The sequence below is a fragment of the Myotis yumanensis genome, unplaced genomic scaffold (genome assembly GCF_028538775.1).
Source record: "Myotis yumanensis isolate MYYU_CA2020_CCGP unplaced genomic scaffold, mMyoYum1.0.hap1 SCAF_11, whole genome shotgun sequence".
In the NCBI taxonomy this organism is placed as follows: domain Eukaryota; kingdom Metazoa; phylum Chordata; class Mammalia; order Chiroptera; family Vespertilionidae; genus Myotis; species Myotis yumanensis.
The window spans coordinates 69,907,205-69,933,934 of NW_027223762.1; the positions used below are offsets into that span (position 1 = coordinate 69,907,205).

The 26,730-nt window shown below is 48.9% G+C and overlaps 1 protein-coding gene across 4 annotated transcripts in view; it reads right to left on the bottom strand.

The window, feature by feature from the left end:
- AFF3 (ALF transcription elongation factor 3) overlaps positions 1–26,730 on the bottom strand; it is a 549,655-nt gene that overhangs the window by 80,917 nt on the left and 442,008 nt on the right. For all 4 annotated transcript variants that reach the window (XM_070429869.1, XM_070429867.1, XM_070429868.1 and 1 more), the window contains one exon: positions 13,994–14,031. In XM_070429869.1, the coding sequence (XP_070285970.1) occupies positions 13,994–14,031 (38 nt within the window). The remainder of the gene's footprint in view (positions 1–13,993; positions 14,032–26,730) is intronic.

The following is a 26,730-nucleotide window of genomic DNA, read 5'->3' on the forward strand; positions in this document are numbered from 1 at the left end:
TAGTTTTCAAGGAAGCCTCCTCAAGAGTGAGACAGAATTTGATTTAAGCCGCACCCACAGTGTCTATACAGATGGCCCTCCAAGATCCCGACATATTCTTATGGACTTTCCAACAACGATCAAATACTCTTATAGAATATTTTTTTCTTAAAAGATATGTTTTTATTGATTTCAGAGAGAGGAAGGAAGAGGATAGAAACATCAATGATGAGAGAGAATCATCAATGGATTGCCTCCTGCCTGCCCCCTACTGGGGATCGGACCACAACCCAGGCATGTACCCTGACCAGGAATCAAACTGTGACCTCCTGGTTGATGGGTTGCCCCTCAACCACTGAGCTACACCCGCCTGGCTATTTTTTCCTAATGGTTTTTCAATCAAAATATGGCTTGGGTAGGGTTGCCACATCAAGTACAGGTTATCCAGTGAAATCTCAATTTCATATAAACAATGAATAACATGTAAAATTAGGGACATAGTTATATGGAGACTTATTTGTTGTTCCTGTAGTTTTATTTGCTAAACCTGGCAACCTTAGGTTTAGTGATCTTTCTTATCCATCCAATGTAAACACTGTAGGTTTCCTCCCAGGGGAAACACCCTGGGAGGTGGTGGATGGTTACTAGGGATGTGAATGACCCTGTTGACCCTGGCAACAGCCCCTCTACTAAATAATGTGCAGGTGATTTCCTGCTTGCCATTTTGCACTGTCTCCTGGGTTATTTCACAGGATCCCGGTTGGAATGACAAGTGAGAGGATTAATTATAATTGGTCACAGATCGGGAAGTTTGGGAACCCAGTAAGTCATCTTTCACGTTGCCAAAGCTATATTTTAAGAGCAATGTCATACAGGAGACATTATGATAGAAGAACAGTCAGGAGATACAAGGAACGGGGAGATAAACTGTCATCTGAGTCTACTTCAAAGTTACAAAACTCAGGGTTAAAAGATGGCCTTTTAAAGCTTTTCAGTCAGTTGAGAGGGATGAACAGTGAGCCTACCAACCACTTGCCCAGTGAAACGAAAGTTGTTTCTGTCTCCAGGACTGCAACGCCCACCAGCTAATTCAGAGCCATAACGTGGCCATATGAAGAGGTTAGAATTTCTATGCAAAGAAAAGTCTGAACTGCTCCCAGGGAAGGTGTAGAGAAAGCCAGCACCTAAGGGTCTTAGCGCATCCACGGTAGCCGCGCTCCACCCACCTCAGCAGTGTCCGGTGCATCTGGGCAACGGAACACTGAAAGGTGTTCCATTCGGCAGAGCTGGCCTGGCAATTGTGCTGCAGCGAATAGAAGGAGAGTGGGATCTGCAAGCCTGGAGTCCATTTCCCAGCTCCTGTTCCTTGTTACATGAAAGCTAGAAAATCCTAAGCATTCTTCTCCTTCAGACCCTATCTTTTGCACCTTCCTATTGTGTGGAAGTTAGGGAGGGTGGAGAGATAGATGAGGGTGACTGCACGTGGCATATTTCACTCTCGACTCCTCTTTGGGGACTGCTCATGGCGGGGGGGGGGGGAGGGCAAGGGACCCAAACCCCTCAGAAATGCGACCGTCATGGGAGATCCAGAGTTCATTTAGGAGCGCTGTCCCTGCCAGGGTTTTAGCATTAAAATGTCCAACAGATGACCTTCACCAGAAAGCTCGGAGATAGAAAACACGGGAGGTGTGACCGGATGCATTGCGGGAAGCTGGAAAAGAGGAAGGTTAAGGCACCGAAATGCTAAATACCAAGTAAAGTCATAGCAATGGGGTTGGGAAACAGAAAGAAGCCTAAGATAGTCACGGGAGACCCATCAGAGAAATAAAGAGATGGCATTTATGGCACCTCTCACTTCCCTCAGGAACTTGATCAGCTGATGGAGATGAGTGGTGGGAGGATTACAGGGCGGGGGAGTCCACAGGGCGGTTCACAAGCTGAGATACAGGGAAAGGGCCACACCTCCAAGGGAAGGGAGAGGCCTGGCCCGCCTGGGGCTCGCCTGGTGGATGAGCTGACCTTTCAGAGAACACGGTCTCCATCGGTTGAGATGTAGGAGCGTTTAGGAGGCAGCTCCTGGCTAAGCCTTGCAGATGGAAGTACTGAGGGCCGCTGCGGGAGAGCGGCTTCACAAAAACTATCTCTGAGGCCTGGCAAACGCTTCACGGTGGACAGAGCAAGTGCTACCACCTCAACTTAGCAGGTGAGAAAGGGACACAGAACAGCCAGCAGTGCTTGCTGAGCCGAGGCTGGACAGGCACACGATGGAGGCTGGACAGGCACACGATGGAGCCTGTCCTCCAGGGGAAGGCAGGGGCGGGGAGAGGCCAGGTGAGTCAGAGGGGAGGAGGAGAAGGGGAGAGATGGCTCCAGCAGGAGGAACAGGATGTGGGCAGGCATGGAGAACTGACACGTCTGTGCCCGGTGCCGCAGAAGGAGGCTGTGACAGAGCAGGGCTGGAAGGGGCATGGGGAGTCATGCTGGTTGAGCCCCTACTGCTACTGACCTTCTGACACCCAGGGAGTCTGTGTGGCCCCCACGACCTGGAGCTCCGCTTCACTAGACGGAGGCCGGGAACTGATGACGGGGCCCCAGGAGCAATGTGTGGGAAGGGCTCACATTTTAAAGGCCCACGGGGCACAGAGCTGCTGTCGAGGCCTGAGGAGAGCCATGCCGATGGTGTTTCCTAGGACGGACATTTCCTGAGGTTTCCTGTTCCCTTCCCGCTGGCTGGGGCAATATTATCCTCCCCAACGTTTCAAAGTGAGGCCACGTTTTGCTCTGACGTGTCAGTTCTCCATGCCTGCCCACATCCTGTTCCTCCTGCTGGAGCCATCTCTCCCCTTCTCCTCCTCCCCTCTGACACACCTGGCCTCTCCCCACCCCTGCCTTCCCCTGGAGGACAGGCTCCATCGTGTGCCTGTCCAGCCTCGGCTCAGCGAGCACTGCTGGCTGTTCTGCGTCCCTTTCTCACCTGCTAAGTTGAGGTGGTAGTTCTTGCTCTGTCCATGGTGAAGCATTTGCCAGGCCTCAGAGGTAGTTTTTGTGAAGCCGCTCTCCCTGCTCCCCCCCCCCCCCCCGCAGCTGGTTCCCTCCGCCCTTTCCCGCAGCCTCAGGCAGTGTGGGCGACTAGCTCACAGACGCTGGCTACAGGAGCCAGCAGGGAGGGTGGGCTCCTCACCACAGGAGATCAGGGTCACCTGCAAGAGGGCTTCCCTGCCAGCAGAGAAGGGAGGAAGGAATCTCCAGGCCAGAACTCCAGCACCTCAAATCCGAGAGAACACTGCTTCCCAGTCTAGACATGAGAAAGGGGACCACCAGGGAGGGGGTGTCTGGAATATTAGGATGTGCAGAGACGTAATATGTGTTTTTTTAAACTTTTGATCGTGGTTTCATATAGACAGGGTGTCCCAAAAAATGTATACACAATAACAGCTGATAGCTCAACGGGTGTTTCTTTTCAGATTTAACCCATTGGAATAAATAATTATTCAAAGTGTATATACATTTTTTGGGGGGACACTGTATATATCATATAAAATGCACCATTTTAACCATTCTCAAGTGGCATTAAGCACATTCACACTGTTGTGCAGTCATTCACACTACAATTCTTTTTTTAAAGAGGTCAAACCCTCTTAAGGCCACGCTGAGTCGCCCAGCTGTTCCTGAAGCAGCTGTGGGCTCTGATCACAGGGTTAAACCTTCTCCCACCCCACCCCCGCCGGCCCTCCTGCTGCTCCTTTATACCCAGGCATCAGGTTCCCGTCATTCCTGGACTTCCCCAAACCCACTAAACCATCCCAAAGGGCAATCAGTGGCTTCATACAACTCATTTACTCAAAAAGGCTGAACAGTTTCTTCCAGGCTGTCCTGTTCTATTTGTAAAATACAAGTTTGGGAGCTTTTAAAATGTGTGTTATTTACCTGATAGAACTCAATGGCTTCTCAGGAGCTATTCAGTTGTAGTGTGGAAATTAGTTCAGGGGGTTTTAAAAGCTGATTTGCAGACCTGATAGCCTGCATTTCAGATGGTAATGTGGCCTGTTAAGCTAACAGCCGCCCAAGGTGGGGCAGGAACACTTACAGCCTCTTGGGAGGGCTGCGAGGCAAGGGGGCCACCTCGGTGAGCATGGCCGGGCCTGTCGGCCTTGGAGGACATGTGGCCATTCAGTGTTTTCTCTCTTACCATAGTCCCCAAACAGATCTCCACCTGAGATCCCCACGTGATCTGAGAGATCGTGTTGGCTTTTGAAATGTAATTATTTGCTTTGAAATAATAAAATGAAAACAGTTCTTTGGCGATCAGCTGGATCAGCTGCAGGCGAGTGTGAGCCTCCCAAGGATCCCGAGACCCACCAGTGGCTCAGGGGAGAACAGGCTGGATGAGAACCTGCCCCAAGGTAGGAGCGGAATGACAACAGCGAGGGACAATTCTTGGGATACGTTGATATCGTTTTCCTATAATGTAAGCGTAAAAACATGCCCCATACAGTCCTAGCTGGTTTGGCTGAGTGGATAGAGCGTCGGCATGCAGACTGAACGGTCCTGGGTTCGATTCCGGTCTAGGGCATGTACCTCGGTTGCAGGCTCCTCCCTGGCCTGGGCCCTGGTCGGAGCTTGTGCAGGAGGCAACCAATCAATGGGTTTCTCTCACATCAATGTTTCTCTCTGTCTTTCTCTCTCTCTTCCACTCTCTCTAAAAATCTATGGAAAAATATCCTCGGGTGAGGACTAAAAAAAAATTTAAAGACACAAGCTAACAAACGAAAAACATGCCCCATACAATTAGTTATTCATGTTTCCACATCTGAACTCCACACTAATACTTTTCTTCCTTTGGTTTTTAAGCCTCTTGGTCGGGCTGGAAGAGAGTCTCATGGTACGTTGGGGAGAGACTTTGCCTAGTGGGCAACAGAGTGATTGCTAGATTGACAGAGCCCTTCTACTCACCACCTCGTTTGACCTGTCCAGAAACCTAACAAGGGGACACTCTTATCCTCCTATTTACACAACTAGGAAAGTTCAGACTCAGACGGTGACTCCTTGGCCCAAAGCAAGTTCCAACCCAAGTGTAAGGATTCAGACTCCCTTGCTTGCTCCTTGACGGCCAGGCTGCAGTTGGTATTTCCCCTCCTTCCCAGGAAAGCAGAGATGAGGGCATTCTTGGTCTTTCTTGTTGGAAAGGCGTTCGGTAAGTCATCACTGAGCAGCCGCTTTGTAGGCAGGGCGCCCTGCATTCAAGGTGTGGATCCTGTCCTTGCTCGTTGTTGAGAACAGACATAAACGCATAAGGAAGCAGAGAGCAGAAGCACGCCCGTGTCAGCGAGTACACGCTGTGCTGACGGAATAGGAGCTGTGGGAGTGGGGCACGTTGGTTATTCACGGTTTCTGTGGAAGATGAGGCTGGACCGCAGGCTTGAGGAAGCGCTGTGGAGCGATAGGCACCCCCACCCTAGCGCCTTGCCTGGCGGCTGCCGAGAACCTGCGGGGCCCACACCTCGGGTGGGGGCTGCTGCTCCTTGCTCATGCCTCACCCTGGCCTTGCTCAGGCCATTCTTTCTGCAGAGAAGGCTGGCCCTCCCCTTCTCCATCCTGGGTGGCCTGTCCTGATGCCACTTGTCCTTCACATGCCACCTCAAAGGCCCCTCCCCTTCTCTGTGCTCTGAATACTTCAGTGTTACCCCTGTAACCCCTGGTGACACTCTTCCTATTAATTTACGGGTGTGTGTGTGTGTGTGTGTGTGTGTGTGTGTGGTGTTACTGAAGCAGCTAAGAGAACTGACAGAGTCAGACAGACCAGTTCGGAGGCTTTGGCTAAGTTATGTATCCCTGGAAACCAGACTCCCTGGGATTTTAGGGAGAGTATCTGGTAAATGAAATGAAACTTCATTGAAAATGTCATCTCTCAGGTCCTCATGCTAATCTCTCCTTCCTAGCTGAGAGGGTGGTGTGAGGATTAAAGGGAGTCATGTGCGTGAAATGCTCAGCGTAGCGCCCACACACGGCTGCAGTAGTAGACTTAGGGCTGTGTGCACATGTCCACGTTTAATACACAGTGGTTATGCGGACATCTACGTGTCCTCGGCCACTGTCAGCTCCTGCAGAGTGGGCTCCATCGTAAGGAATGTGTGTGTCTTCCATGGAGACCAGCACAATGCCTCGCCAAGTGGAGGAGCTCAGAACTGAACCTGCATCAAATGAATGTCGGAGAGGACAGAAAGAATCTATATATATAAAAGCCTAAGCAACCATCTGACTCTTCACCTGATAGCTATGATTTGCAATGACCACCAGGGGGCAGATGCTGCAACCAGAAGAGGAGGGAGCCCGTTTCCTTGCGGAATTGGTGGTGGGTTAGGTTGCCGCTGGGGCACTGTCGGCCCCAAATCTGCTTCACTCACAACCCAGACCCAGATAGGAGGGAGCCCAATTCCAGGGTGCGTCACCTGAGAACCACCCTCTCGCAATCTGGGACCCCTCGGGGGATGTTGGAGAGCTGGTTTTGGCCTGATCCCCCCAGGCCAAGCTGAGTGACCCCACCAGTGCACGAATCTGTGCACCGGGCCTCTAGTTACAAATAATTGGTGCTAATAAGATGGAGGCAGTTTGCCCAGTTGGCGCGGCTCAGTGGCTGAGTGTTGAACTATGAACCAGGAGGTCACTGTTCGATTCCCAGTCCAGGCATGTGCCCGGGTTGTGGGCTAGATCCCCAATGAGGGGCATGCAGAAGCAGCCAGTCAATGATTCTCTCTCATCACTGATGTTTCTACCTCTCACTCCCTCTCCCTTCCTCTCTGAAATCAATAAACATATATTTAAAGAAAAATGGGGGGCATCTTAAGTCCTTGGACAGGGTGAAGCATGAGAAGGGGAGGGACTGGAGGTCATGGCCTTCACTCCCTCTTGGTGCAGAGAGCTCTCGATGGCATCATGTGTTCTCTTCTATTATAATTTCTAATTTAATCCACTCTAATTTCAATCCTTTGACTTTTTTAAAAAAGACTTTCAATCCTTTGACATTTTAAAAAAAGACTTTCTTACCTACTTTTGGACTAATTTTTTAAATTGAATTTATTGGGGTGACACTGGTTAACAAATTACACAGGTTTCAGGTGCACAATTCTACATCATCTGTACACTGTATCGTGTGTCTATCACCCCAAGTCAAGTCTCTGTCCATCACCATTTATCACCTCATTCCTTCGGTACTTCCCCCGCCCTCCTGGCAATCACCACATTGTCGTCCATGTCCATGAGTTTTTTTCTCTTTTTTCTTTTCTTTTTCTCAATCCCTCTACCCCCCTCCCAGCCACCTCCCCCGACCGCTGTCAGCCTACTCTCTATCTATGTGTGTGTCTTTACTTTGCTTGTTAGTTCATTTTGTTCATTAGATTCCACACATGAGTGAAATCCTATGGTACTTGTCTTTCTCTGACTGGCTTATTTCACTTAGCATAATGTTCTCCAGGTCCATCCATGCTGTTGCAAAAGGTAAGATTTTCTTCTTTTTTACGGCTGAGAAATATTCCATTGTGTAGCTGTACCACAGCTTTTTTTATCCACTCATCTACTGATGGGAACTTGGGATGCTTCCAAATCTTGGCTATTGTAATTAATGCTGCAATGAACACAGGGCTGTACATATTCTTTCAATTAGTGTTTTGGGTTTCTTTGGATAAATTCCCAGAAGCGGGATTGCTGGGTCATAAGGCAGTTCCATTTTTAATTTTTGAGGTAACTCCATACGGCTTTCCACAGTGGCTGCACCAGCAGTGCACGAGGTTCCCTTTCCTCCACATCCTCACAGCACTTGCTGTCTGGATTTACTGATGACAGCCATTCTGACAGGTGTGTGTGGCAGTGAACAGTGCGTCTCAATTCTATGGCATCTATAGGCAGGGCTGCTTGGACCCTCAGGGATGAGCCCTGGCTCCGGACTCTGCCTCCTGAGGTGGTCTGCTGCCATGGGAACAGCCAGGTTCAGGAAAGTGTTTCCTATTTAAGTCCAAAGTCACCATTTTTAACCACAAAACCTTCATTCCTGTGTTCATTGTTCTCTTCCATTCATCAAATAACTTATTGTGTTTCCTAATTGCCAGGCACTGTGCGAGGTGCTAGGGATAGAAAGATCAACTTAGTTATGAATGAAATGTTACGATGATTATAATTATTAGTGGAAACGAAGACAGTTTTAGTGCACACCGAGTCAAGTCTTGTCAGAATATGCGTGGCCTGAGTCGCCTGCCTCCGAACCCACCCCAGCCTGCTTGTTGCTGAGTGAAGACGGACAGGGGCCTGGAGGCCCGTCCCAGCTCTGCCGCTCGCTGCCTGTGGCCTTGGCTGAATCCCGTCACCTTCTGAGGTCAGTCTTCTTGCGGGTCAAGTGAGTCCTACCTACCTCACGGGGTGGCTGTCCATGTGACGGGGCTGTGAGCGCTGCAGGAAGCTGTTATTTACCCGGCATCCCAGAAGAACGTCATTACAGAGTCCCTGGCACTGGAGACTAGAGACTGTGGGTCTCAGGGTTGACACCCTCCCTCCAGTGTGCCTCCTGGGCATCTTCCAGGTTCAAAATGTAGAAATTCTTAAAAGTCCTCCCTGCCCTGCTTCGGGGACACGTCCAGTCCTGCTTTTAGATGCAGACTCACAGGGAGGTAAAACCTCTTCACTTGATGCGACTTCTCACTTAGTTAATTTCATCATCTTCTCCTAATGGGAAGAGGGCATTCGATGGGCGAGACTGACTCGAGGAAGCTAAACTGAGAGCAGCACATGCGGGAGCCAGCAGCCCTCTGGACGACGAAGCCCCGAGGGGTGCGTGGCCGCTCCTGGTCGCCCCCGCAGCCCTGCACCGCACGGCGCCCGCTGGGTTCCCGGGATGCGCTCAATAAATACTTGTGGCATAAATGAATAAATCAATGGTAGTTGTTTGGATTTCAATATAAATGGATCCTGGAGCTGAAATATTGCCAGATGGGCTGACAGGGCACAGTCTGGTGATGCGTCTCCAAGGCTATAAACACGCAGGCATCTCTGCCGTGGCAGCTGACATTTCAGAAGATGATTACATGCACGATTTCACCAGGGCCGCGCGTGCCCTCCAACTGCCAGCGCTTCAACAACTGTTTTCACGTTGGCTTTCTTGTTCATTCCCCCCCCCTCCTTTTTTTCTTAAGTTGAGCACCATTTTTCCCAGCTCCTCATATCTGTAGCTGAACATGATTTATTCAGATGTAATTAGGCTCCGTTTTTATAAAGCCCAAGTTACTGCAAATGATGCTTGAGGTTTCGCAGCAAATATGAATTCCTGATCAGCGGCCATAAAGCACCGCTGCGGAGCTCGAGGCCTGCCCCCGGGACCACGGAGGCGCCGGGTGATTGACACGAAGTCCTCGCTGCCTCCCGCTCCTGCCCAGGCTTCAAGATGGACCTCCGCCTCCTGCAAATGCACAGCTGCTTGGCTTGATAAATCACAGGACCCTTCTTTTCCATCACAGTTATCTGCTATTTACTGCTTCGAGGGGAAGTGAATCACCGAGAGGACGTTGTGTGCTGCGTACACATCCTTCCTTCTCCTCCGGCACTTTGCATGTTTCCACATTCCCGCGGAGCACGCTTTCCCGCGCAGTGCGTCCACCCCGGGCTCACCTGGACAAGCAAGCCTCCGGCCCATTTATCTTGGTTCTCCTCGCCCCTCTCTACCCACTGACACAAAATCCCTAAGAACAAAAGACGCCTGAGAGGCACACACTACCAGGAGAAGGTGAAAAGCACTGTGTCGTTTTGCAAGTTGAGGTTTCCTTGTAATTGGTTTGTCTACCATACTGAGGCTTTGCCCCCTCTTCCTGCCCTGGCCTCCTGATGTTTTTCATTACTTGAGGCATCACCGCGCCTTTGGTATAGCGGACACCCAGCGGCATATAACAGATGAAACACTCTACAGTTGATGTTAGAAAAGAATGAAAAACAGGCCACCCCACCTACACGTGGCCCTTCCCGTCGGGGGGTGGCAGGCGTAAGTTGGGGGAAATCAGATTTGTGTTGTGACTGTGATCTGTGATCATCTGCGGACACGCTGGCTGTTCTTGCTGAACCGTAAATGAAGCTCATCGCTCAGGCCAAACAAAGCAAGGCCAGCACATGGTTGACCTCAGATAATTTTTAAATTTAGGTAATGAAACATTTCATAGTTTTAATTTATCAGGGTTGTGCTTTGGTTACCATGGACTCACACACTTTAAAGCATACAATATGAGCTACCAGACACCCGAGTTCTCCTAGAATGCCTACTTCAAACAGGAGACCGGAGAAGTGAAAAGACAGGCAAGACTGGCCTTCAAAAGATGCTTGGATAGTCTCTACCCTCTGACACCTCACAGGGATGAGCCTTCTACGGTCCTTACCAAGGACAGAGAAATGCCATCCCTTTGCACTGTCACTGGCCTACCAGGTCCCGCCTCAACGCCTTGGAAGCAGGCTTCCTGCCCTGGAGCAGAGAACAACAGCAGGCTTCCTGCACTGTAAACCCACATCCCCAAACCCTGCCGACCAAACCCACTTCATCATCAAGTTGCACATCTTGAAACAAAACAGCGCTAAGCCCCGCACATAACGTCCTTGGGCCTGGGCACTCCAGGCGGTGGTGCAGCCACATGGAAGCGGGACGGGCCCCGCGGAGCTGTGCACCATGACCTGGGCCAGCTTGCGCCACCCTGTTCAACTCGACGTGCAGAACTCAGGACGCACCCCTTAAGGTCTAAACAGTGTTCTGTTTTTCTGGGATAAAAACGAAAGTGCTGCCACATATGGAATTTTATATGAAGAGATGGTTAACACGCTGAAAAATGATAGTTTAGAAACTAGAATAGTCTGTGTATGAATGCGTACTAGGTGAGTGCCAGGCGATGGGTAGCCAGTGATACTGGGTTAGATCTCCACCTCGGGAAGGTCAGAACCTGGGGTGAATCTTTACTCAGTTCCATCCCCACCCGAGGGGTTCCTCTGACAGGCAGACTGTTAGGCTGTCACGAGGAGTCACGCCGACTGTTTCCTAGAAATTACTGGTTTCCTCCAGATTAGGTAAGGTGGTAGGAAATGACTTCTCTCTCTGAGTCTCTAATTTAAGACCCTAGAAAATGTGAGTGCAATGAATTCAGTAGGTGTTCTAAGTCCTTATTTGGAAGGAGGGTTTCCGATGGCATCTCCAAATGGTTACAGATGGTTCTCACTTACGGAGATTACACGTGTGGCCCGAGCCAGGGGACACAGGACAGGAGCAGCACAGAGCAGGTAGCTGCAGATAAACCGCTGCTAGGCCAGCAGGCGGAGGAACTCATTACTTTGAAATGAGCCAAGTTCCCCCAAGTTTGAACAGAAAAACTATTATATTTAAGGGGGAAACACTCCACTCCACGGGAAGATAGAGAAGTTTGTAAGAAGAGTAGTGACAACGGGAGCCTCTGTCTTTAGGGAGTGGACGGTTTTCTTTTCATGTTATTTTGCACTTAGTCATGCAATCAACAGGGGCCCAGGTGCTAACTTACTAGCTGATGAACTACGGGGCTTGACCAGGAGGGTTGGAGGGAATTTCAGAACAAAGTCAAAGGGAATGGTGCTGCTCATCACCCATGTACCTTTCTACCCAGGACAGGGCCACATGTCTTCTGGGAAGAAGTCCTAATTTCTGATTGTATCTTGCAACCAGGTCTTCAAAGGGAGCCCATACTTTCCTAAAATAGGTTTGATTCCTTCTACCAGAGGTCATAATGACATTTATTGAAATACTAGAGGCCTGATGCATGAAATTTGTGCAAGAGTAGGCTTTCCTTCCCCCGGCTGCCGGCACCGACTTCCCTCTGGCACCCGGGACCCAGGCTTCCCTCGCAGCCCCAGCTTCGTCTGGGAAGTCATCCAGTCTAATTAGCATATTATGCTTTTATTATCCCATATAATAAAAGCCCAGCGACCAAAATGGCAGAACGACCAGAATGACCAGAGACCAGAACTACCAGCCCTTCGCCCAGGCCGGTCTGCAAACCACCATGGCCCCTCGCCCTAGCCAGCCCCGCCCCCCCAGCGGGGACCCCCACCCCAATCGAGAGCCCCCATCAGGGCAGGCCAGCCAGCCCCCACCCATGCACCAGGCCTCTATCCTATATAATAAAAGGGCAATATGCAAATTGACCCTAACGGCGGAACTACCAGAACTACCTCTGGACCAGTCACTATCAGGCGCACTGACCACCTCTCAGTCTCTTCCCCTGGCCAGCAGGCTCCAATCTCCTGATGGCGAATGGGGAGTGGGTGGTGGCGGGGGGCGGGGCTGGCCGCAGGCAGGCAGGGAAGATGGCCCTGATTGCAGGCCAGGCCTAGGGACTGTACCCATGTATGAATTTTGTACGCCGGGCCTCTAGTTATAGATAATTTATCACCATAAAGCTTACCCATTTAAAGGCTGCAATCCCATGATTTGTAGCATAGTTACAAGGTGGTGAAACCATCACCACGATCTAATCTTACATTTTCGATGCCCCCAAAAGAAACCTGGCAATCACTGGCAATGGAGCAACATTGTGAACCAAGGACTTTCTCTTGCTTTTCAGGGCATTTGGTTGAAGAAATCACCTAAGAAGCCAAAGGGAATGAATGGGCCAGATTTTAAGTGTTTCGATCCAGAGCCTCTCCTCCTTCTACCCACAGACTCAGAAGCACTGCAGTCCCAGCTCCTGGGAGAGTCCCGGAAGGAGCTGCTGAGGAGATGCAGCAGCCACCTTGGAGCACGCGAGCTGGGGCAGGCTTTCCAACAGCAGTAAACATACTCGGGCTCAGCCCACCACCAGGAGGAAACGCTTTTCACCCGGGTGCGCAGACAACGTGCCCAAGTGACGGGCTTTCCCTTGTAGAAGCTGAACTGGTCTTGGTTACATAGTCAATTATTGCTCAACCCACACAAGAAGAACTGGTAAGGAAGGGAGGTGGTGACAGTCCACTAGGTTACACTGAGGTGCCCACCAGCCACCTGTTCTGATGCAGTAAGAACCTCAGGTGTGCAGAGAAACATCTTTACCTCCTGATAATTCTTTTAAAAAATATATATATTTTATTGATTTTTTACAGAGAGGAAGGGAGAGGGATAGAGAGTTAGAAACATCGATGAGAAAGAAGCATCTATTAGCTGCCTCCTGCACACCCCCTACTGGGGATGTGTCTGCAACCAAGGTACATGCCCTTGACCGGAATCGAACCTGGGACCGTTCAGTCCCCAGGCCGATGCTCTATCCAATGAGCCAAACCAGTTAGGGCTTTAAAACACACACTTATGCACACACACACACGCATGCACACACACATGCACACGCAGAACCTTAGCAAGTGAAAAAATAAAAAACCAACAACAAAAAAGGGCCTGATCTGCTCTCAAACATAACTATAGATCCTATTCAACTATTTTGATACAGTAAAGCCAGATGTGAGACACAGTTTGAGTGACAGTTGATTAGGTTGGTAGATCTCATTCATAATACAAGTCAGAAAACCAACCGAAGCGCGGCGCGAAGAGCCAGGCACTCAGGACCATGACTTGGGTGACATGCATAAAGTATTTCAGGAGAGAATCTCATCGAAAGCCAGACAGCTCCCGGGGAAATGATATGGAAAAAGTCTGAAGAAAACATCTCAAAATAAATGAAGTACTTATTGCTGAAAAATGAGCTCAGATCGCAGCCAATTCCAAAGTTCAGAATTTACTGCGCGCTGAGGCCTTTTCCTCCAGTTCCTTGTCTCTTGTTTCACTAACAACAAGGGACTCTCCACACTTCCTGTGAAATACAACAAGGCGATTTTTGCAGTAATAAACCCACATGGGCATGACAAATCCAAGCATGCAAAACGTTTAACACCCCAGCTCCCAGACACTTGAGGGACAAAATCCGATTATAAATTATATGCTACAATAAATAGGGCTCGATGTTTCATAAAGCAATTTATAGTTCATAAAAATGACAAAACGTACCTGTCAGACAGAGCGTGGAGCGCGGTTCCCTGGGCTGCCTGGTGGAAGAAAGGGCAGAGATGTTTACTTAATATTCTGACTTCTAAATTACGTGGTCAATCAGCACTTAAAAAAACCCGTGTCACACACATTTTTGCCATGTGGCCAAATATTACTAGTAAACTACAGGCAACACAGTAAGAGCTCTGCCATGTTATACAGTAAATGCTCCTGTAGAGTTAACTGAAGCCCCTGCAGTGCCCACCTGCCACCAGGGGGCGAGCGTGGGGAGGCAGGAAGTGCCAGGCTGGTGAGGCTGGACAGGTCTCAGGAGACCCTTCCCCCCAAACCCTCCCCAGCTATTTCATTTGTATTCCCTGTTGCTTTATTCTACTTTCCTGTAAGAAAAAAAAAAATCTGTTTTGGTTCCTTTATAGCATCTCTCCGAATGAAGGTACACCTTTTGACCCAGTTTTCTGATTTATTGAAAAAGTCACCACAATTGTAACCTGGAACACTGATGGAAATATGATATTATGAGATATGGATTTGTTTTTAGGCAATGATTTTGTGGCAATTTTAAAAGAATCTTTAGAGATTCATGTTGAAATATTTATGGATACCATTTCAGGATCTGGGATTTGCCTTGAAACAATATACTTGGAGGGAAGGGAGGGTGGGTGGACAGGTAAATAAAACAATGTCCTTGGTTGGTAACTGCTGAAACCAGGTGATGAGCACACTGGGGATTATTATATTATTCTAGACTTTTTATGTGTTTGAAATGTTCTATAAAACAAAACAAAAAAACAAAAAAAGAAAAAACAAAGCTAAAGACCTCCATTTCTCCATCAGAGTTCCCCCATTTTGTACTCACTGCCTTTTGTCTGCTTAGCCTAGCTTGTCCATGTGCTCCGTGTGGCTGAGCTCCGAAGGCAGGGGGCACACTCATTCTACGCCTCAGAAGTCATTATTGGGAGGGATCACAGCACGGCCTGTGAGACCAAGGCTTACTCGGGTGCACAAGAAATTGGAAGTGCACATGGCCCGTTTTCACCGCGTACAGGACACAGGGCATGTTTACTGTTTACCAGGGGCGCCGGAATGTTTCCCATGCCATTCCTCATTCCATGTGGATAGCAGACAGACAGACAGAATCTTCAGATGAGAAAAACACGACCTGGCAGAAACCTGAACCCTGTCACAGAACTGAATCCACCCTTGGCGACACACAAACATGTCTTGGATCACTCGGTCAGCCCAGCACTGGCCGGATTCCCAGCACATGGAGACCACTGCCGGAGGCTCCAGGAGGGATCAGAGCAAAGGCAGGACGCACACTCACTGTGTTAGAGAAGCCAGTCCCTAGGCAGGAAGTCTGAGCAGAGGTCCAGGGAGGACTTGAAGACACGTGGGCATTAACAGGCAAGTGGAAGATGATTGTGGGGGAGGGGGGGAAGTGGGTGCTGGTAACTCAGGGCCAGTGGGCCACGGGCTCCTCAGTCAGGGCCTGGACAGCTGGCAGGTGCTCAGTGCACATCTGATGAGGAAATGGCAAATGGATGAACAAATTCCGGAATCCTCCTCACTACTATCTGAGCAAAGCTGCAAAGACAAGGAGGGATGTGTTCAGGGGAAAGAGGCATTGGTCGCTCCAGACTGCAAGGTGGAGCCAGGGCCTCCGTGGCCAGGCCTCTAGCAGCGGTTCTCAGCTGGGGCACCTCTTGCCCAAACAGCAAGGCTATTGGAGTCGAGTAGGGGTGTTTCTGTGTCTTAACAGCAAGGGGGGTCACTACTGGCCATTGATGCCCGGGGTCAGGGATGCTGTAGCCTCTCCAAGGCCCGATGGGTCCCTTGTACAATGAAGCGGCCCCCTTAGACGGACAGGGGTTTCTGTGGAGAAACACCGCAGCAAAGGCGGGAAAGAAACCAGACAGGAGCGACACAGGAACTGAGGCTAAATCAACAACCGGAACTTGGATAATTCCCACGGGGACATAACCACACTGACTGAGGAACACATAAGCTCTGTTGCCTGGGCACTGAAAGTCTTCATCCCGGGAGAGGTTCACTGTGCGTTTATGTGAGCGCCTCAGGACTCAGCTGCCAAACTGCTCTTTCTACCCTAAGTGGGATGGGGAGGGAGCTGGCCAGCCATGTCCAGGCTCCAGTGAACAGTCTATGGGGTTACTGCCCCTCTCTTTTCTCTGGATTCCTGTGAATTAAGGGCCAAATGCCAGGGCATTCCAGTGTCACGAGGGGAAAGAATATCCACAGAGTGCTCTCTTGCTGAGGACACCTTAGGGAGCAGAACGAGGCGGGGAAAGAGGTGAAAAGCCTCAGGAGGCCGTGGAGACCAGGAGTCCCTCCTCCTCCCCCCATACCCCTCCCGTCTTCTCTGTGCTCTCAGGGGCGGGGGGCAGCCCAGGCACCGCTACAAGGAGCGCCCGGCAGGTGCAGGGCAGCCCCCACCGTCCCCAGGGCCCCATCGCTTAGCAAGATGCTCTCCTTTTTGGCAGCTATACCTGAAAAGAACCGAACTCCCTACTCCTGACTCTGCTTGGCTAAATATACAAACACGTATTTTGAACTCCCCCAAGAAAAGGTGGCATGCGTGATTAGTTCAGTCTCAACGCATCTCCGCAGGAGGCACGGCAGACGGACTTTTCCAGGAATAACAGAAATCTTAAGGCGCGATGTGGCTGGAAGGTCAACAGACACCTCTAACACGGCGCCTGCGTGTCCCCGGCCAGAGCTGCCAATGTTTCAACAGCCTGCTGACTTTGTTCTCTCTTGCCTCCAAATACTTCCCGCTGACTTTTGTGATAAAGAAACGGTGCCCGTTGATGTGCAACATATGAGAAAATTATTTTAAAAACAAAAGCAAAAACAAGCACAAAACAAGCAACTATGCTGTGGTGCCTCCAGGTGGCGGTCCCTGCTGAGGACGCCGCGCAGGTGGCTGCCGGCCACGTGCTCGGATGGGACTGAGCGGAGGCGCGGGGCAGGGCCGCCTTCCGCCAGCAGATGGACCTGACGCTGGCACCAGAAGGCCCTCTTGGGCTGAGCCACGGCATCCCACCAGCGCTGGACAATGACTTTCTGTGATCCTCACTCTCCCATCTGTCCGCATGACCAGCATTTCCGCACACTTAACACTGTGGCACGGAGCACCATCGGCCACCTGCACCACGATTTTTCATGCCTGAATTTGATGGCGCTATTTAATTTGCAGTTATTTTACATCATTAAAAACGTTATGGAGATGGCTCATCATCCATCAAGAAAGCAGATGAGAATATGTTAAAGTTTTAAACAATAACTTTGAAAAAGCTTTATGGCATTACGTTAAAATGGTATGTCATATACCAAAGCAAAGACCGCCAATTTTATTTTATTTTTTTTACTGTTCTTCTTTTAAATAAACTTTGGCTTTTGGACACTATTTTCTTTTACTGTTGAAAATAATAAAATAAATAAACATTGGAACTAAATCGCAGAGAAAAAACTGCTTAGGTGACTCATAATTGAAGCCTGAAGGAAGACGCAGCGTAAACTAGATGAATTGCTCAATTTCCTTCTTTCAAGCGTTGAGTATTACAGCACCCATATTTCTCCCTTCCTGAATCATCACCTCGGCTAGTAACTTTCCTCATCCAGTTCTCGGCAAAATAGTGGAGAGGGTGAAGGGAACACTTCACTGATCTTTCCCAAGTGCCTTACGCATTCACGAGTGACTCTGAAGCATAAGCTCTGAGACAAGTTTTCTGCCAGAAATAATCATTTTCCAGTTCTTTTCAAGAGATGGCTTCTTTTTCCTGTCTTTATTATAGAAAGCTTAGAGCGTGGGACAGAAGCTCTATCCAGGTTTCAATGTATGCGAAATAAGTTACTAGTCCCAGTCTGTTACTGAAGGAAAATCAAAGGAGAAATGAGGTGCCCTTATTGCAAACCGGGTTGAACGCAGGGCAGGCTCATGGACGCTGGAGTGCGGAGGGGAGCGCGGGAAGAGGCTGGGATTCAGAGGGTGCCAGGAAGATGCAGTTTCGTTCCTTTGTGATGGAAACAGAACGAAACGGACAGCTCCACGGTTCAATCTGAAGCACCTGTGGTGTGCAGGTAACAGGCTGGGCGCGGGTGACAATCAAACAGAGAAAGCTCTCGCCATACTGTATGTAGGGCCTAGAGGTGTCAGACATAAAAGTTACACATTCTTGATTGCACAGACGTTCTAGATTGCAGGGGCTCTGGCTGAAGAGGAGTGGGTGCCGGGGGACCTCCCGTGGAATGAGTGGGTGAGAAAGGCCCACTAAGTCAGGGGTAACTAAGCTGATGCCTAAAGGATAAACAAGAGTTACTGGAGCAGAGGCGTGAGAGAGGGTGTGGAAGGATGAGCTCCACGCAGGCCAAGGTCCTTACTCAGCTAAAGAACAAGAAGGTCACTGTGAGGGAACGCAGAGGGTGGTGGGGACACTGGCAGGTCCCAAGGGCTTTGGAGGTCAAGTTAAGGATTTGGGGTGCTCTCCACCTAAGAAACCGCGGCGTGGTTCACATTAGGGGAAGTTGGGTAAGGGATGTACGGGGCCTGTTCGTACATTCTCTGCATCTTCTGATGATTCAACAAAAGTTTTTTTGTTAATCCTCATGCAAGGATATTTGTTCCATTGATTTTAGAGAGAGTGGAAGGAAGCGGGGGGAGGAGGGGAAAGAGAGGAACACACTGATTGGTTGCCTTCTGCATGTGCTTGGACCAGGCCTGGGGATCAAACCTGCAACCCAGGTACATGCCCTTGACCAGGAATCAAACCCATGACCCTTTGATGCACGGGTCAACTCTAACCACTGAGCAACACCAGCCAGGGATGATGGATCTATAATTAAAAAAAAATAAAGTAGGGAGTGAGGCAATATGATTTACTTTTTTTTTCTTTTTTCAAATTTCACTTTGGCTTCTGTTTGGTAAATGGATTTGGGCAGGAAGGTTCAATGTTTAAGGTTGTTGCATTAATCTCAGCAAGAGAAGTGCATGGTAACAATGAAGGTGAAGAGAGTTTGTGTTACATTTTGGATGCAGAACTGAGGAAATTGGTGATCGATTGGATGTGACAGGCCAGGGTTGGCGGCAGGAATGAACCCCAGGTTCCAGCTTGAGCCCCTGGTATAGATGGAGGGCCACTGACTGGGACAGGCCAGGTGGGTGCAGGGGTAAGGGCAAAGCTTAATCTGGATGTGTGAAGTTCAAGTTGTTTTCAGGATGTTCAGGTGGAGATGCTAAATAGATGTCTGGACACATAGATCGCAGCTGTCAAATGCCAATGAAGTGCAAAACATTGGCATGTTGTTGACAAATTACAGTCATAAAAAGGAGATATAGGGCTAATGCGCTGGAGCTACAGTTTGCTCTCATTTGAAGAGAAGTAGGTTCGGGTCAGCTGGCTAGAACAGCCTGTCCATTCCAAACGCACGCAGCCCATCTGCGCTGTTCCCAGCACCAGGCTCGTTATCCTGACAGTAAGGGGGGCATCTCTGTGGCTGTGATCTGAGTCAAATTGCTCCACCTGTTGGAAGGCTGTATCCACATTCAACTGCTCGAATAAATGCCATCCCAGCTCGTTTTTGGTCATTTGTGTTCAGCTGTTATGAAGCAGGCCGTGACGTTTAGGTCCCATCACGTGTCTCTGTGGGAATTCTGTCCAGGAAGGCTTTACATTCTTTCTCGCCATTCCTTTGAAGTTGAGACTTGTATTCATTAATGTATTTCACTGTTTAATTTCCTTCCACATCGGTTAACACATTCTGTTTCATTTGCTGAACTTTCATGCTGTTGGTTTTCATTGGAGTCCTCGTTGGTTCTTTTTAACAAAATATAGTTTTATTGATTTCAGAGAAGAAGGGAGAGGGAAAGAGAGATAGAAACATCAATGAAGAGAGAGAATCACTGATCGGCTGCCTCCTGCACACCGCATACTGGGGACTGAGCTGCATGCCCCACACCGGGGATGAGCCCGCAACCCGGGCATGTGCCCTGACCACCACCAGCTGGGCACGTCATTGAGTGTTGTGACCTTCCATTTGGTGTTCTCCAACCCATTCAGAATATGGCAAGACAAAGGGAAGAGTCCAGCTCTCTGGTTTTTCCTCTGTAACAGTAAGCACTTCGCATTCCCAGATGCCTACAGACGCTGCCCAGGAAGCATTCTGTTCAGGAGACTTGGACCTTATTCTGTTCCCTACGGGGGGTCAGGTCGATTTGGGGATAACAACATACATCATCCAAATAAGGACATTTTTTGAGAGCGAAAGGGGATATCCTGCCCCCCAAACGGAGCTGGGGACAACAGGAGAGAAAGTGCTTTTCTCAGCACACTGGCCATGGGGCTGCTGGATCAAGAAGGCTCGGTGCAAATACAATTCGATCAGGTGCGGAGGCAGAACTTCAGGGGCCGAGGAGCTTGTCAAAAAGCAAACAGCTCCGAAGGGGGTCAGCAGGGACAGATCGCTTCGATTCTCGGTGTCTCTGAAGTCAAACCAACGCATCTGCCATTTTCCGGCTCTTCCCGGCTGCTCCTCCCTCTACTGAGATTCTGCCTGCCAGTGTCCCCGAACACCCGAGCTTCCGGGCACCTTCCTCTCTCAACTCCTCGTCTGGAACCTGGATGAGCACAGGCTTCTTTCTTCTCTTGAAAAGTTCGCCACCTGCTTCATGAGAATTTTAGTCTTGGCTCCTCAAGTTCCTGGAAGACACTGAAGGCAGAGATCCTAGCTCATCCTCACCCAGAAAGAGCTTCCTCGTGACAACACTCGTAGTGAATCCACTACCGGTGGATCAGCAGGTAGGATGCGAGGAGGTGAATCAGCTACCGGTGGATCAGCAGGTAGGATTTGAGGAGGTAACTTCTGCAGATGACCAATTACTATTTGCCATGGCTCTGATCTAAGAGATTTGTTAAAATACATTTCTTTCTGCGCTATATATTCTTTTTTCTATTTCACTTTCTTTAAAACGTGGGTCCACTTTTGGCTTTAGAGAAAGGTTGCCTAGTTTTGTTTTTTAACACTGGATTGCTTAGGTTAGTTTATGTCTACCAGAAATCCAATAGAGGCAACAGCACACACTTACTGAGCACCTGTTACACCCCATGAAAATGCTGGTTAGGGTCCACAATGCCAGGTGAAGTGCCTGGATGACATCACCTCACAATCGGTGCCCTGTTACCAACTGCCTGGCGTGGGGCCGTGTTTGAAGCCAGGCTGTCAGTGATAGTTATTAACTGGGAGATTCTGATCTCCTGAGAGGGGTTGAGAGCATTTCCAGGACCTTGACTTGCTAGAGCGACACTGTGAACCACCTATGACCTCCGCTGCCAGCCTTGCGGTCTGTGCCGTCACAAATAAAACTCGGGGCAGCTGCTAGGAGCTAGGAGAGAGAAGGGAAAGGTGATGACAATGTGAGCACATGCAATGGGCTGCTCCTCATCCGCAGGCATTGGATCCTCCCAGGGGTGAGGGTCCGCTGAGGGCGAGGGCCCAGTGAGGGTGAGGGCCCACGAACTGTGGCATTGCTGTCCCACTGCTTCTACCTGGGGAGTGGACACCCACCCCATAAAGGGCCAGTCTTAGGGAGGCCAGATGCCAGCTCCTTGAGGCCGGAAGTGCAGTTTCATTACTGAACAGCCTTGGCACAAGGTCTAGCCAACAGCACAGGGCACACAAATGCTTGACAAATATCATGTCCTGCCTCCAGGTGAGCACGCCTTAGTGAGGCCTCCCGGACCCCTGGGGGTGATGGGTTAGCCTCTCCCATTCATTCATTCAGTTCCACCTCGTTCCATAGCACGTGTCCTGTCAGAGGGTGAGAACTCAAGATTGGCAACTGGGCGCTGGTTTTAACACAGATTCTAAAGTTTATTCAAGCTCTGTCAGTGCAATTACAAGCAAGCATTCCTTTGCTTTTTGTTTGTCTGTTTAAAGGAATGAACAAGGAGCATTTTGCTTTTACTAAACAGGCATCGTCCTTCAATGATCAGTTACCCTTTAGGTAGAAGGATCTGACAGATCTTTGCTGAACTATGATTTTGTTAAAAACCAAAATAGCAACCTCCATGAAACTCCTTTCCTTGTAAGAAATTCGTTTTCACCAGTGTTTCCCAGTAAAAGCCTCTATTAAGGCTGCACATAGGGTCCCTACTGGGCAGGTGTTATTACCAGTCTCTAACCTTCTGTTCCAAACAGAAATACTTTGTCCTCCTAAGTAATATGTTCTCAAAACTCAGCCCCACTCATTATGAGCTCGGTTCTCTTGTTACCGATGTTCTCAAGTTGCAAAATGTCACATCTAGCCAAAGCCTTTCAGATTTCACACCTCACCTTTGTTGTGTGTGCGTGAGACATAATCACAGGGATACGTTTAAATTCCCAGCCCCCAATTTTTACATATTTTTTCACTTGTCCAAGTGGTATGTGTTCATTGCAGAAAAAAATTAGTACATACAGGAGGCCAACAACAAAAAACGACAAAGGCGAACAGAAAACTGCCTCGTTTCACCACTGGGCCCACAGTGACCATTATCTGTTCGGTTGACTCTGTCCCTACCTTACATGTACAACAAATCCAATCACGACTATCTCTCACAAAAAATGCCACGAAAGCCTTGAAAATAAGGTAAAATCAAAGATTTTTTTCTGTTTTGTTAATCCTCACCTGAGGATATTTTTCCCATTGATTTTTAGAGAGAGTGGAAGGGAGGGGGAGAGACCGAGACACATCGATTGGTTGGCTCCGGCACACACCCTGGCTGGGGATGGAGCCTGCAACTGAGGTACGTGCCCTTGACTGGAATCGAACCCTAGAGCCTTCAGTCTGGGGGCCGATGCTCTAACCACTAAGCACCCGGCTAGGGCAAAATCAAAGATTCTTGACAAGAGAAGTTCCAGGGGGAGAACCCCCTCAGAATCTTCTCCCTCAGCTGTCTTTTCTAACACCCACCTGGTGGCAGTGCCTTCTCTCTCTGTCTCCTTCCCTCCTCCTCACCCTCTCCTCCAAAGCTCAGCCCACCATTCTCTCTTCCTCCTCCACCTTTGAGTTCTGTTTTCTATAATTAGCTCCTTGCCTTTTCTTATAAAATTAATGGTCTTGCATTCTTCCTGTACACCTCTCCTATTACTGAAATGAGCATTTAAAAAAGTGTCAGTAATGCAAAGAAAGAACACTTTTGAGGGGAAAAGGAAGGGAAGAAGGAGGATGTAAAATGTATATTTTAATAGTTTTACAACCAGATCTGCCTCTGTAATATATACTTATATCAATATGGAATATTTTCCACTAATCTCCGTTAGTACTTCTGTCCCGGCACATTAAAGCTGGCTGGCTCCTGGTCACAGAGCAGCCAGGCCAGCCCCAGCCCTGCCTCGGCCCCACTGCAGTATCAGCACAGAGGGTGAAGGGAAGGGGACTGGGTGAATCTTGAATTCTGCGAGTTTCAGCTTAAAGAGAAATAGTGGATGCTGAGGACGCTAACAGACGCTGGGCGAGCTTTCTCAGGGGATGCTAAAGAGGAAGTGCAGGCGGCATCTCCTGGACAGGGGTTTGCGGAGGGACGGGAGGGTTTCAGGACTCTGAGACTGATACCTTCTTCTCAGGAAGTTTGCAGGTGCAATCACATTGTTTATCTGAGAGCTTGCCAGGAGCTCCCGGGGAAGAATTCTTCCCACCTCTGACCTCATCACGGCAGGACTACATATAGTATAAGGAAAGAGCTGTTGGGCCAGGGCCGGGCAGGTGCAAGGACCACTGCGGACTCTCAGGCACAGGGGGCAAAGCCCTGGCACTGGTGGGTGGTGGCAGGAGACCCGGGCTTGGTGGGTGATTCTCAGAATTGTGAGAGCGGCAGAAAGCCCTGGACTCGGACAGAGCACTGACAGGGTTGTAGTGCCTTCCACATGAGTATGTGTGTACTCATGTGCGCATGTGTGCCCGTGTGTGAGTGTGCATGTGTGCACGCGTGTGTGAGCGCGCATGTGTGTGAGCACACATGTGTGTGTGAGCGCGCATGTGTGTGTGAGTGTGCATGTGTGTGTGTTTGTGTATGTGTGAGTGCGCGTGTGTGTGTGTGATTGCGCACAGGTGCTTGTCTGGCACCTACAATTTCAAAGTGAAAGCAAACTCACTAGAATAACCTGCGGATCTGGTGGTGGCTGGTTGCTTGGAGCTGCTCTATGGACAGCATGTGGGTCTGAAATCCTGTTCCTAGGAGTAGAGGTGAAGTTGGGGTGAAGTGTGATGTGGCCCCAGTCCTGCAGGTTCCACCCTGGCTTTGTGGCTGCTCCTCAGGGATTGGGGCAGCACATGCTGCTGGAACCCACCTCCCAGGGCAGTTTCAGAGCAGGCCGGGCCTGGGCGCAGCCAGATGGCAACGGCCCATTAATGATGCTCATCTTGGGCACAGCAGGGGCACGGGGTTTAGTCGCTTCCCATTTTGTTGGGTCTGCCAAATGCCTTTTGGAGCTTTCAACCAAGTTCTTATGATGCCTCAATAGGGTGCCTGGTGGAGTCCCACTGACCTTCCACTGACCTTGGTTGGTGGTTACTCTTAGGAATGCAACTGGGGCCCAAGTTGTGGGATGCAAATGTTGTTTTGTTCTCATATAAAGGCAAGATGGAGGGAACATCGATGTTTTGATAGTTTTGTTAAACATACAACCTGCATTTGAAGAACCAAAATTAAGTCTGTCTTTATGTTTCACTTAAACATCTCTTTTACTCAGACAAAAATAACAATAGTTGAAGGTAGAAACTGACATTCTCAAAATTGCACTTTGCCAATCAATTATGTAACGGAAGAGAAAGCTGAACCTATTCTCATTGTGTTATTATTGTTATTGGTGTTAGTGACCATTGCTATGGTTTATACTAGTGCATGAAAGTGTGTTCATGTATGATATGTTGTAATCTCATGCCCTTCCTGAATGGCCTTGGCCTTTTATGAATAAAGTCCCGGTTGAGAGGAGAGGTGCCCAGACACTGTTGCTGGACCAGACTTCCCAGAGAGAGATTCCGGCTACCTGCACCCCCACACTTGTGCAGTCTGTGGAGGACCATGGCTGTGGCCTGGCATTCGGGGGACTGTCTGGCCACTTCTGGAAGATGGCCTTGTTTCACTCAGCACAACCTGTTGGCCGCAGATCTGGTCAGCATGGCACTGAGAAGTGCCTGGGGCGCTGAATTACTACAAATGATTATGCTCCATGTAGCAATAAGAGGCTAAGAGCGTCTCCTGAGAAAAGCTGTGCTTATGAGATAACCAGCCCCATGAAGACTTGGAAAAACACAAATGTAAACAAAACTTTCCAAGTGTAGAGCTGGACCAAACACCTGAGTGACTTAGGGAATCCTTTGCTACATGCAAGCACCCACGCCTGGGCAGGAGTGATAGCATGCACTCGCAGGAGCACCCACTCTTGAATGGCTGCACTTCTGGAAACAGCTATTGAAGGAAGACACCATTCAAGTCACAGGACAAAGGACTATTCCTGTGCGTTAAATAGGAGCGTCCCCTGGAGGGAGGAGTCCACCCCTCTCCCCACAGCAGCCCTGTTGGCGCTGAGTGAGAAGAGCCGCCTGTCAGTAACACGCACAGCCGCTTCTGTGCTCCCATTGGAGGGGCTACTTGGGTGGCATTGACGTGCACCATTAACGAAATGCTCAACTTAAAAAATGTTTCTCCTTCAATTCTTCAACTTGACAAAGCAATAATTCTCATCTTTCTGTTAACTATATGTTTGCCCAAATTTAATGAATCATCTATGATTTTTATATCATTTTTTTTCATTTTCCCGATTTCTAGTCAGGGTCCTCAGACTGAAATCAGGCACGTCCTAAGGTCCAGGCTGGTTGGACACAACCACATCTACATAAATCTCAGTCAGGTCCCCAGCGGGCGTCTGAGAAAACATTTTGGGAAAAGGGTGTGGGCCTTTTTACATCTGTGCTCAGTGACATTGAAGCTGGTTGACCATTCAATTTGGGAGATTATAGTTCATTAACAAGAAAAAAAAAGGCAATTACATTTTTAGGTATCTCCACCTACGCTAGTGTTTTTCACAAATGTTTAGAAAAAAATGACATGATATAATAAAATTGGCCATCTTAAGAGAATTTTGCAATTGCCTATGGTGACAGTAAAATTTTACTGATAAAATATAATTACTTAACTAAGTTTGAGAACTTAAACATATAAACGTAAGCCTTCTGCTGAACACGTGGGTTTCAGCGGTTGTGACTGAAGGTTCCAAGAGTGATTCCTTCATGTGCAGATGACGAAGCTCTGACAGGCAGTCGTTTTCAATTAGAGTGATTCCTCTGCTCCCACATTAAAAAGGGACCAATTTGTCAGTACGGTTAAGCTGTGCAAGACTAAACATGAACATAAAAGTAAACTACCTTTTTCTCTACTTTGCTATTAGGTTTAATATACATGTAATACTAGATATTTGGTGTGTATATGCATTGAAGCAAGGGCCTGGCATTTCCTGATATTTAAAATTTACTTCCAATTTCTGAGGACAAATTACTATAATGAATATTACCAACGAGGAATTCATCAAGACCAACAAGCCAGCGTCTTGTACAATTTGGCACTTAGTAGGCATTCAAGATTATTCTCGAATGATTTTTATGTAAAAATTTTGTAGCTCTTGTTTTGACTCCAAATAACATCTACCCTACAGTTCATTTCTAACGCGGGGAGAAACTTGATTTT